Genomic DNA, 13,258 nt, shown 5'->3' with positions numbered 1-13,258 from the left:
ACAGCTGCTGCTTGGGGTCCTGGAGAGCCCAAAAAATGAAGATAATGGCTGAAAAACTCAGACACAGCCAGACATTTTCCTCTAGAAGATGGCGATACACATGAAAAGGCTCAATCTGCTGAAGCACATTATCGGAGATGATCATTTCAGTCGATTGTATCAGACATTCTGCATATCAGTGCGGAGCAGATATACAGAAATCAGGTCTTCCTATTGCTGTCCTATTAAGACCCCGTTGAACACATTCAGCCATGCATGCAGCATGTCTCAGTAATGGGCGACAGTAGGAATGTACTGTAGGTGAAGCAGCGCTGCTGTTAGTGAGCAATAGTTTGGGTCTTGTTTGTATGTTGGGTATGTCTTCTATGTTTTGGTAGAAAATGTCAGCGTGATGTTAAAAGCAATACACACATCGTTAAAAACAATACATACTGTATGTAGTATCTTCACCATGATTAGGAAGAGAAACATACTGTAGATGCACATCAACTATACCGTGTGGCTCACATGGCATTTCCCTAAGAATGGTTTGTTGCTACATGTTGGAATTTCTTTTTGTTTCAGTCTGTATTTTTATCATCATCTTCAGAATAAGTCATCTTAACTACATTTTAAAGCACATTCTTGTCTTGAGCTCCACTTAATTGAACTGATAAGTTAATGTGAGACAGTCATATAAGTCAAATCAACACTCCTATCATAGTAATGGGGTAAAATGACATAAGTAGATATTGCATTTTACATTAACAGTTAAATATAACATTTAATGAATAAAACAGATGTTTTGTTTGACGTAGTTTGACAGTTTTTGTAAAATATGGCTGCATTAGTCCAGTTTGACCTGAGCTCTCAACCCTAACTGACCTGCCTGCTGCTTTCCATCTTAAATCACAATGGAGATGTCTGTGTTATTGTAAAAAGGCTAATGCACCTAAAGTGAGTGCGGCATTGGCTTTCTCATACCCAAGATGAATAGTGGAGCAGTATGGGGAGTGTTCATGAAGAAATCTCTCTATTATCTCTACGAAGCACAAAGATCAGTACAAATACATACAGTACATGGAATAGACATCAATCACAATCCTTTTCTTGTTAAGTGATTACTGTCCGCTAAACCAACACCTGTAATTCAGGCTTAGTATGCATATTGTGTTGTGTGATTACTTTTCAGTATAAAAACAACTGATGAACAGATATAATATGGACAGAAGCCTCTTTTCAGTTCATTATTTTTGCATCTTGGCGGCAGGTTTTATCGCAGCACCAAAAAACTGTGGTAAAACTATGAATGGAGAGACTCTCCGAGATTATTTTGGTATAAAAAAGATTTCAGCAATTGGGAAAAAGTGTGAATTCTCACATCGCTGCCGCTGGATTTCATGTTGAGCGTCGCACAAATTAAAGTAGATTGTAGCTGAATGTTGCGATGTTCAACTTTCCATTCGCACATCTCCCTCTGTGTATTCTTTCATGGAGAAATCTCACTTTTCATTCTGGGACACCAGTAAAAAAACAGACAAACAAAAACATGAGGCTAGCCCATCTTCTTCTGTCGATCCAGGAATTTCTGCCTTCTGTCGGGAGGTACCTCCTCTAATGAAATGCCATGATTGCTTCCCCTGCAATAAGAAATGAAGCTTTTTATGCACTGTGACTCGGACATGGAGCACAACACCACATAATACTCATACAAATGGGTCATTTGATAACATTAGGGGTCCAGTGAGTAGGATTTAGTGCCACCTAGTGGTACGATTGCAGATTGCAACCAAACGAACACTCCTAGTCACTAAAACTGCAAAAAATACAGAAACATGAGAGGCCCTCTCTAGAGCCAGAGTAAGTTTTATTCTTTCGTGGCTGTCGCAACATGGCAGATTCTGTGGAAGAGGACCCTCTCCCTCTGTAGATACAAAGGCTCATTCAAAGGTAACAAAAACACAGTGATTCTTAGTTTTAGGTGATTATTCGCTAATGAAAACATAATTATGAATATTATATTCCACTTCTGCCCCAAATCCCCCTGAATCCTACACATTGGACCTTTAACTTCTGCTATAATAATCTCAAATCATACAGTTCAAAGATTCAATCAGGTAAATCACATTTATGTGCATGTGGAGGAGAAACAAAACAGTCACTTACCCTTGAAGGTCTGGAGGTATAGGCAGAGGCTTGGTAAAGTCCTCCCTTCCTACCAACCAATATGTGTTCTCAATGCCTTTTCCCTAAAAGAATAATCATTAGCATTCATTAGCAAGTATTACGATGATGTGCGCCTTTTTCCGGTGTGTATTGTGTGTATAACACTTTTTTTTTCTTCATTTTTTTATTTACCTTTAACTCGGTCAAGCCTCTGACTTGAATCTTGTATCCCAGCTTCAAGCTGTTCAGGACATCAACTGTGCTTTGGTTGACGTGGATTCTGTAAGCTGTGGAGGCAAATAAAGAAACGTCCTCAGCACGTGCGCACTGACGATGCTTTGACACCAGGTATACTTGACAAATCTGTTCTGGCTGTGGTACTTTCCAAGGTTTAAAATGATTCCAGGCTGTCATTTTGTATGAAGCCACTGGGTGGTAGTAGACTACTCATCATTGCTTTACCCTAATAATCAGTACAGTCATGCAGAAAATGCATAATTGTTTTATTAAAAAAGTTTGAAGGTTTGAAAGTTTAGTTAAATATAAATAGTTTAATTTTTTTACAGAGTGACCTTCTGGGAGTGACACCGGCATCCAACAGTTTGTGTTTCTTCATTCCTTCAATAATGGCTATTTTAGCATGAAAATAACAGAATAATTCAGACACCAAATGTATTATTTAAACTTGAAATAGTTTGGGCCCTGAGGGGAGAATAATTAAGCTAAGAAAACCACAGTCCCACAGTGTAACATGCTGTAATCATTGTTTGATTGATTCTAATTTTGTTTTCCTGTGAAAAGTGAAAGTGACCTAAATCAATTATTGAATCTCAATGGTGCATTTGGTCTATAATTGGGACCCCATTTTTCTTTGGGCCCTCTGCAGTCTGCTCAGACTATATTTATATTGAAAGGGTTTAAATTGATTTGTCAGTATATAGTATGTCCGCTGATATTCTGTGATCCAGTTCCAATAGTGCTAACCCTACACTGACGCCATTTTATATTAAAGGATAAGTTCAGCAAATAATCAAAAGCCCCATGTAAATAGATGGTCGGGCGAAGTTTCATAGTCCACAAAACATTTCTGGAGATTCACAGCAAAACAGAGTTCTCCTTAACAGCTGAGATGGGGACTTGTTTTAAAACGTAAACAAAACAACAACTGAAAATGAACATAATCAAAACATTACAATAACTCCATACAGCTTGCCCTGAGTAATCCAAGTCCCTGGAAGCTCTGAGATCCAGGTTAGCATTAGCATGCATCCCATCTGAAATGGGAGCATGAGCTTGACTGCGTGTCCAGGGAGTAAATAATGTCTGGATCTCTGGGCTTCTGGAGACTTGGATTACGCCGGAAGATTTGTATGGAGCTGTTTTATGGTTATTTTCAGTTGTTTTTATGTTATCCAACAGGTTTGAACAGGACTTTTTATTCGTTGAAAGAAGTTTAGTCATCTCAGCCATCTGACTGTAATGGATTAGGCTTTTGTGGCAGTAATGTACATCAAATGTGAGAGTTTTATTTCCCAAACAGAAGTAAAGAGTTCGTAGAATACTTAATCGATACCAAATGCAGAGGGTAGCTGAGGCAAACTTGGTCATTGACGACATTTACACTGAAAGTTCCACTGGCCTCTAACTCTGCTGATAGTCTTAAAGGATTAGTAAGGACTACCCACTCAAAGCCCCGTTTAGCCTCAAGCAGTATGCACACCAACTACACCGTGTCCTCACCTTGTCGAAATGTAAAAAAAAAGAGAAAAGAACAGGAACAGCAACAGCAACTACTCTGATGTAAAGAATGATATTCAAGACACTCACGCAACCCCGTGGACTCCATTCGAGATGCTGTGTTGACAGTGTCTCCAAACAGACAGTACCGAGGCATCGTAAGACCCACCACTCCTGCTACCACTGGGCCTGCAAACAGAGCATGAAAGAAGGTTGGGGGGCTTTGAACAGGACACCTCTCTTAGGCAAGCAATGAGTTACATTATAAAGCATTTTGTGTGTCAAATTTGTTGCATAACCCTGTAGACTCACTTTGCTATATAACCCCTTTCTAAATCTGTTAGCATTGTGATCAAAGTAAGCAGTTATTTGCTGAACACATGACAGTGCACTACCACTTCTGTGTGCATAAAGAAAGTCAAAGAATTAGAAATCCAGCGTATGCGGTGTTTCAATTGGATGACAGCGCTCTAAGTGGATAGTCTTTCACTGTTCCAGGAATAAGCTCCAGACGAGGATAATGGAGGTAAAAATACCTCCTTGTCTTAAAGGCTTGGGTTCCTGGATTCTTATTCCTCTGCATTGACTTTTTTAATTATAACACATAAGTGTCTGTTAAAGCAACATCATGCAAGAATTGGTAGACTTGGCACCCCTAAACAGCGTTATTCACTTTTACACCACTGTCGTAGACTCAAGGCCCAGACTGACATCTAAGAACTAGCAGTGAAGAAGGCCAGCTTACTACTGCATCGCCTCACGTTGCCTTGAAGACGAAGCAACGACTACAGTCGACGGCCAAAAAGCTTGTACAAAGCAATGCTTTCTCCGCACCACTTTCACTAATATAGCCACTGCTAATCGAGAATCGAGAATATGTCTGAAAAACAGTAACAAACGGCACTGGCAAATAGCAGAGCCAAAATTAAGGAGAAACTGCTCTAAATAGGTGAAATCATGGATACTACAGTGACTGGCTCAAAGGCCTTTGGTCACCGGGTCATATTTTACGTAGAAAATATTTTCCTGTTTTCCCTCTGATGTCCTCTGGCTGCCCGGCCGGGGATTTAAGGGATTTCCTGATGGACAGATAGCTTGACTTGTTGCCAAGGTAACGGCTAATGGTGCAGTTAGCAGTCCTATTAGGTGACTCTCCTTGTCGAACCACTCCCCGCCTGCTTTCTCCACTGGGTCCCCCCTCCTTCTGGTGTTAGAAAGCTGCTGTGCTAGTGGTGTAAACACTGACACTCCTGCTGTGATCTAAGTCCCCAATCCAAGCAGAGTCTGCTAGTAGGACCACTAGCTGCACAGCTAACTAAGCTAACTAGCTACAGGCAGCTACAGTTAGCCACAGTTAGTGGTTACTTGTACGTAAGCCACAGAGTTATTTTCTCAATTAAACATTATCCAGTTTCACCAAAATCAGTGAAAAAAGTTATGTTTTTCTGCCTGCAGAAACATACTGAGAATACTGAGCTAGCTTCCTCTCAGCTGCATATCCATAGTTAGTCGTACTGTATGTGACCTAGTGCTGTAAAGTGCATAATGTTGCTTTAAAGAAAAGAACTTTACGCAGCATGCTGGTGTAGATCATGATGATTAGAGCATAGTTTATCACAGCACAGAAAGGATGAACATATTGCTCACCAGAGTGCAGACCAATACGGATTCTGACTTTGAGATCAGGCATGTGCCTCATCTTGAAGGTCCCAATGCAGTGGAGGATGTCCAGAGACATGTTGGCCATCTCAGCTGCATGACGGGTGCCGTTCCTATTGGGAACTCCTGAGGCTACCATGTAGGCATCTCCGATAGTTTCCACCTTAATACAGGAAAAATAGGGGTTCAATACACACAAGGTGGGTTTTCTCTCAGTAGTCCAGCACTGCAAATTTTGAAAGTACTGGCCACCACAAAAAAGGGAATTTAATCAATGTTGGGTGTATTGCATCAATTAAATAATTAAATAATATAACTAAATTAAAATATTTAAAGATACCCACATTCGACCAAAAACACCCAAAAATAACAATCACCTTGTAGACATCATGCAGTCCAATGATAGCATCAAAGAGTGTGTAGAGGTCATTGAGTAAGTCGACCACCTCGATGGGTTCGCTGAGAGCTGAGATGGTGGTGAAGCCCACAATGTCACTGAAGTACAGAGTGACCTCGCTGAAATGCTCGGGTTTGACGGGCTTGCCTGTCTTCAGTGCCTGGGCCACAGACCTGAAGGAGGAAGATGATGAGTGGAGGACGGTCAACAGACATTCAATCTCTATGAGTTTAACTAATTATGATTTTTGCTATAATTATTGATTGCAAAAAGACAAAATGAAGTCTCTTAAGTGCAATGACTCTCTCCTCTCAATGTGCAGTTAATGGTGTAATACAGGAAAGCATTACATTTGATCTAATATAATAAATATTCAATTAAATCTGATTCAACTCAATTCAAAGGTAATGTAAACACAATGGTCTTTAGATGAGGACAATTCTGATCTGAGAGAGAAACAGTTTTAGTGATCAGTTGCTCATACTGACACATATCATGCATTATTGTAAATTTATATTTTACTTAGGACTGGTGACAGAAATTAATTACTGATTCATTATAAAATTAAATGTGAGCAGTTTTATAGAATAAAATCTAAAAACAGGACACAGCTGATTGATTTAATATGGTGATTTTATACTGAGCATTTGAGGTTAGACATCACTTCCAGTATATTCAGCTATTTTTAATATTCCCACAGTTGCTTAATGCAGCAGAACAACAGCTATATACTGATGGAAAAGTTTGAGACAAAAACATAAAGAAACTTAATTTAATAACAATCTCACAACGATTTCTCTGCGGCCTTGACTCTGCTTCATTTAGCACAGCCGGTTTGATCTCAACAGTTGAATTATTGTTACATTTCTGCAGAGGACCTCAGTACCACTCCTATATGTCAAGGAGCAGCCACCATGATGCATATATGCTGTCTCTGACCTTTGACCTCCCTGAGGAAGTAAAAGGAGTACATGTATTTATTCTATTGTAATTGTGCTGATGCCTCCAGGTGCTTTTTGTGCTCATCAACCTAAAAAGCCAGGACTCAGAGCATGACACCACAATTTTATTATGTCTGTTATGTGACAATTGACATTGCTGGACACTCACTTGGGCAACATCTGAGCCAAAAGTTTGTCTGTCTTCTGTCTCTCCACCTCCAGCTCCTCTGTCCTCTCTCTAATCAGATCCTCCAAGTTGGATGAGTACTGCTCCAACATGCGCAGCATAGAGTCAATGATGTTGGTCTTCTTTCCCTTGGTGATGCTCTTGAACTGTCACATGGGAAAGACAGAACAGAGATGTCATCTCAACATACTGTATAAGGAGGAGTAGATCTGGATCAAAGTGTGTTTTCAGCGTTTTTACCTGTTTGAAAATCTCCTCAAAGGTCGGCCTCTTCTCCGGCTCTTCGCTCCAGCACTGTTTCATGACTTGTATCACGTCTAGCGGGGCCTCGTCCACTGACATAACAGGCCGACACAATGGGGGAGGCTCTTTGACCTTGCTGATGATTTCTGTCAACACACACAAACAATCACGACCATACAGACAAAAACACACACAGACGTAAACAAAAAATGTTAAACTAAAAACTCAACTCAACTTTTTATGATGTGACTGCATTTCTGTCATTGAGAATAAAAGGCAGACATAGTGCAGCTTTTTTCAGCAACTCTTATAAAGTTTGTCATTTTCTTTTCAGCTCCGTGTGAACACTTTGCATATTGAGGGTGTGTAATCATCACCAAAGGTCAGTCATTTGCCTTTCTCTCAGGTGGGGAGCATGAAGTCCAGGGCAAACACATCAATCAGCGACACAGATCTTCCAAAAGTATTTAGAATATGGACACGACTCCAGTAGCTTCTACTACTTTGTTGTTTCCTTTCATGTCACCATCTTTGGGGTTACTAGAGCCACATCACTCACCCTTGGGAGGCATATCCAGCATGCAGAAAGGTGAAGAGCGGCAGATGACCTCCTGCGAGACAATGGAAAAGCTGTAGACATCTCCTGAGTAAGTGCCCCTCCTCCTCTGACCAGGATTCCTCAGCAGCTCAGGAGCCGTCCAAAGCAGATCTTTATTGAAGAAAGATGCACAGTAGACCACAGTCACATGGTGTTACATAGTGTTACATGATACAATAGGAAAGGCTAAATTAATTCTACGTACACATTGTCTGGAAGGAAGGCACATAAGATGTATTCAAATGGCTAGGAAATGGTTGAATGCTAATGTTAGCTAATGGTTCCCTACAGATTTTAACTATGCATTGTCTTTTCAGTTGCTGATCAATCTTCAGTAAAGTGATATTGATTTGTCAGATTCCCTATGTTAGCTTTTCTTGCAACCTAAAACACAGCAGCACGACATTTGAGCTTTCCACCCTGAGCGTGACTTCAAAAATGTTTTGTTTGTGAGTGTGCATGAACTCACCTTCATGCGTTTCCTCTTCTGTTTCAATGTTCTGGACAATCAAAATTTCATTGAACCCATAATCCGTCACCTTCAATACAAAGCGCCCGTCTACCACACAGTTACGGGATTTGAGCCGACCATGGATGATGTCGCGGTTGTGCAGATACTTCATTCCCTGATGACAGTTTGTGGAAAACATGTAAGTGAAGAAAAACGTGAAAAGATGGGATATTAAACAACAGTAGGTAATTTTGTCTGTCTTTACCCGAATCAGATCCATTAACAGGGAAGACTTGAACATCCAGTCAAGACGCACTTCCTCGTTGTTCAGCAGATCCTCCAAGCTGCCCCTGCTGCAGTGCTCGGTCACAATACCAAAGATCCCAGAGTCCAAGAACAGCCCCAAGAACAGATTGATGTTCTCGTGCCTCATGTCTCTGAGCTGATGGGAAGTCAATCAAAACATGGAGGCTGTGTCAGGTTTACTACATTGAAAGAGGAATATCACTCAGCTTGATATGTTCTTCAGCATCTCTTTAGCTTCAAATTCAGATGGCAGTACATCAATGTGTGATCACAGAACAAAACCAGTCAATACACTGTGTCAGTTGTTGTTTTTTCATTTACCTTGACAAAGATGTTCTCTGTGCTGTTGTTAACACCTGATATGACTCCAGCGGGGCATTTCTTCAACCAAACCCAGTCACCCTGAGATGTTCACAACACAGTCTTTGTGAGACCAACAGCATCCAAAGGCTCAAGCACCAAAGTGGTAAAACAGGAGTTTGCTTGAATGTGTCAAGACAAACTCGCCTCACCTCAAACACAGCAACATTTGAGCTGTCTGGTGTGGAGGCCAAGTAGCTGCGGCCAGACACTGAATGGTGAGGCGTCTTCATATCCAGCTGGCTTCTCAAGATACTTTCGTCAGTGAGCTTCTGCTCACACACAGTTCAAAAGAGGAAAGGTCAGCTTCAATCAGATGATCTTTTACAGGTGAACAACGTTCAGTAAACAGGTAAACAATACTCTTAGTATTCTAGGAGACTCAGCGCAGAACTGACCCGTTTGCTGACTTGAGTGTTGATGAAGACCAGGTCATCCAGAGTCAGGACTACCTTCGATGATCCATCGCCACCACCTCCAAAGCTGAACCCAATTCTGCCCCCTCTCCTGGACCAACAACAAGAAAACAATCATAATATTTTCTAAAAATTAGAGAAATTCAGAAAGATTGAACTGGATGAGATATCATTCTTTGGTATTCTGCTGTACATACCTGATATTACCAAAGAAGTAACCCCCAATTCCAAGCAATGTGATGAACAAGAGGGCAAAAAATAAAAGAGTCACCGAATCCATGCCTTTAGGAAGAGAAGAAAAAAACAGAGATTTGAATTGATTTGCATGAACTAAATCCAGCAACGTACACAGCAAGAGCTCATACCAATATCTGGTGCACTCACCTCCAGTACAGGCAAAGTATGGGCTGAACCAGCAGCCTGAGTCTGTGTAGGGCGTGCTGCCTGCGAAATGGATCGAACGAATATATTTCAAGCTCCCAGTCCTGCCATCTGTATGAGTAGCCTGCAGAGTATGAGTGGAATAGAGTGTGCTGCCCATGCCGCTGTAGTCGAGCACTACATAGGGAGCTTGCATGCCTTCACCGTTCCTGCCACCCTTCAAGGGCTGATTGAAGCCTTCAAAATCAAAGCCACCCCTGCTGTCAGCCAGGATCTGACCAGTTACCCAACGGCCTCCATTGGCACGGGCCTGTTCAGCAGCCATAGCTGTGTAGTATATCATGTTGTAGATGGTGCCAAAGAATGGAGAAACCTGACAGAAAAGATAGTATGTGACGTTTGTATTAGTTTGTTTTAAATATTTTTCTATTATCACTTAGTCATCACAATATTCAGTAGAGTCTCACCTGCTCTGGTGGGGTGCTGCTGCGGATTTCATAGCTGTCTTGAGCATCTCTAAAGGCTTCCTGGAAATTGCGTTCTCCAGAATCCATAGTGATGGTGAGGACCCCGTCATAGGCTTTCCGCAGCTTGGTGTCATTGCCTAGCAAATAGTAGTGTGCATCCTTGTAGGGTAGTGCGTAGAGTAGGGCGTCATAGGGGATGAACACGTAGCCACGGTCAATCATACGCATGTCCAAGGCTGTTGTCAGAAGTTGGTACTGGGTCTGACCACCAATCAGGACAGAAGGCATGCACATTATGATCACTGTTGGAGAGAAGAAAGATATAAAGCTCATTCATTTGTTTGATCCATATAGAATAAAACTTTCCAGTCTTTCAATCATCTTTACATCTTCAACTCACCTCTAACCCGGTCTGCTTCCCGCACCGTTGTCAGGGCTCTCCGAGGCCCCTCCCTGTCGTCCCCCATAGTGACCACAGGGTTGACTGGTAGGCCAAGGTCCCTCAAGGATGAGGCCAGCTCCTGTCCTGTGGCTTCCCACAGGTCTGTCTCCTCTGAGATTATGGCCACATGGGCCCAATGAAAGTACCGCAACACAGAGAAAAGCACACGGGATGACAGTGGCAGCGGCCTCAGAAATGTCGGATACATCCCTCCTTTGTTGATGTTGGGTTTGAGGCAACCCCAGGAAAGAATCCCAACGTCCCACTCTTTTGTGTACAGAGCAGCTGATGAGCAGTAGCCTGGGTTTGCGGGGCCCAGGAAAGCAGCGCCATAACCGTCCAGCTCCGCAAAGCGAGCAAGGGCACGGGAGGACTTGCAGTCTTCATTGATCAGTGTGTAGTCATACCAGTAGCCTTTGTTGAGGTAGGGGTCCTTGTTGATGCGGCTGGTGGCAAGGCGGGCTGCCAAGTCAGGGAGGGCTTTGGAGTATAAGAGGTCACACGTCCAGGGTCCAACCAGGGCCACCTTGAAAGTGGTCGCCCAAGCTTGACAGGGCAGAAATAAGACAATGACTAAGGACAAAAGAAACCAGTTCCCCCAGCAGCTCCGAAAGCGTTGGGATGATGGCAACTGTGGTTTAGATGACAAAGTTCCTGATGACAATGATGATGAAGCTGCTATTGATTTAAACAGACTATATCCACTGGAACTGTTCGTAGCCACTGTCTGCATATGTCTTTTTCTCTTCACTTTTATGGAGTCGTGCTGCCATCGTGGATGGTAGGACAGGTTGTGCAGAAAGCGAGGGTCTCTGTGACTTGCCATCTCCTCACACAGCTATTCTGATGCTTTAGACACAGAAGAGGAGTGCAGAGTTTATGGTGATTGGTGTGACAGTGAGTGTGTCTTTTTGGATGGGACTGTCTCCCTTGGCACTCAGCAGGCTTCTAGTCCAAAATTGGACAGCTGACGAGACGACCCCAAGCCATTACTACCTCCAGAAAATAAGAAATAAAGGGGGAGACAATGAGAAAATTAGTAGCGTGACAACTCAGTGTGTTCTGTTTCTGTGAAGTATCAGGCCTTCAACTGTCTCCAGGACACAGACACGATCCCTGACCTCAACTTGCTTCTTACTGATCTGTTTTATTTAACAGAATGTGATGTTGAATCTTATCAACCTCCATCTGTCACCTAGGAAAGGGTTGCCCAGAGTGCCCAATGCTCTTGCAAAGGGAATTAATGGCATGTGTGTGGCAAGCTGATTAGCTCTGCTGGGGCCACAGAGTTTATAAAATCAAGTACCGGGTAACGTGTGACTAAATCTGGCCTCGGTGTCTCTATTTGGTGACATTTCCCTTCTAAAGTCAATCTCTTGAGATCTTCCATTTGTCTTCTTCTTCTGCTTCTTCATGTCAAGTCACCCCTAAGATTCTTGAAAACAGCATCTAAATTTGTGTTACCTGCTGGAAATATCTCAAGATTAAATCAAAGTACAATTAAGCTTACACTGGTGTTCAGGTGAGATTAGAAAAGACAGTCAGGCCCTATCAATGTTCAAAGATTAACTGAATTTAGAGACTTTATTGCTGAAAGGCAAGGACGCTGGAAAACAACTGAAAAAATAATTTGCTGCTTTTATTGAATGTAAATAAATGATAACTACTGGACTACTAGAACAAGAATATTGTGCATTTCTTACTGTCACCACAAAAATAATCATGTAACCATGGGAATTGAAATGATTTTATGCTTGAAAACCTACTTTTAAATCCTGTTCGTGACTAACAACCAAACACAGCCGATGCTTCAGTCTGTGTTCGGAGATATGCTTTTTAAAAATGGCTGCCCACGTCAAAAGTATTGACATGACAGCTTAGCAAAATACCTGACCAACCTGCCAGTGGTGAGGGGATTTTTATTGCAGCCAATTCAGATCATTGCAAGCTCAGCTTGATAGAAATAAAATTGTCCCACCAATACAATGTTGGTTTATAAAGACAACTTCAAAACTCTAGACCAAAGCTTAAAATACTTAAAGTAGTACTTCTGGTCAGACAATTCAAACAGTACATAAGGGGACCACTCTAGTGGTCTGCTGTGATAATGTTCCTAAATGACCTCAATCATTGTGGCATTTTCGACTTGCAACTTCTCTTTACTTATGAGCCGACATACACACACCGATGTACAGTATATACATCTGCATAACCTGATATTGGCCCGTGTAAAGCCTGGATGATTTAACGGTCTAGCTCTTAAATATTACATGTAAACCACTTGTGGTTCAGATATGACGTTTTAACTGCATGAAATACGACATGGCCTGATTTCTTTCCTCATCGTCAAGCTGAGATGCAGCAAGACAGTGACGACTGACAAGCCTTCTAAAGTGGCTAATACTCACCGTGGCTTATTAGTTGCTAATAGGTTAAGAGGAGCACTGACGAATATTCTAGCCTCGCTCTAACTACGGTTCTGAGAATAATAAATAGGTCAAATTATGTTAATCCCTCAAAGCCCCTTT

The 13,258-nt window shown here is 41.9% G+C and overlaps 1 protein-coding gene across 1 annotated transcript; it reads right to left on the bottom strand.

Annotated features, from left to right (window-relative positions):
- Nucleotides 1–1,534: 1,534 nt before the first annotated feature.
- Nucleotides 1,535–11,556, bottom strand: gucy2d (guanylate cyclase 2D, retinal; the record flags this gene model as incomplete). The annotated part of the gene is made up of 18 exons (XM_084373224.1): nt 1,535–1,619; nt 2,146–2,228; nt 2,338–2,432; nt 3,973–4,071; nt 5,530–5,704; nt 5,919–6,111; nt 7,049–7,212; nt 7,307–7,455; nt 7,869–8,018; nt 8,377–8,533; nt 8,624–8,800; nt 8,986–9,066; nt 9,177–9,296; nt 9,423–9,531; nt 9,638–9,722; nt 9,825–10,194; nt 10,289–10,590; nt 10,689–11,556. 18 exons carry the CDS (start codon nt 11,554–11,556, stop codon nt 1,535–1,537), a joined length of 3,462 nt encoding a protein of 1,153 aa, XP_084229350.1.
- Between the last annotated feature and the right edge of the window lie 1,702 nt (nt 11,557–13,258).

This window comes from Pagrus pagrus (assembly GCF_965226575.1).
Source record: "Pagrus pagrus genome assembly, chromosome: 14".
Taxonomy (NCBI): Eukaryota; Metazoa; Chordata; class Actinopteri; order Spariformes; family Sparidae; genus Pagrus; species Pagrus pagrus.
This window is presented reverse-complemented; position numbering and strand designations above follow the sequence as displayed.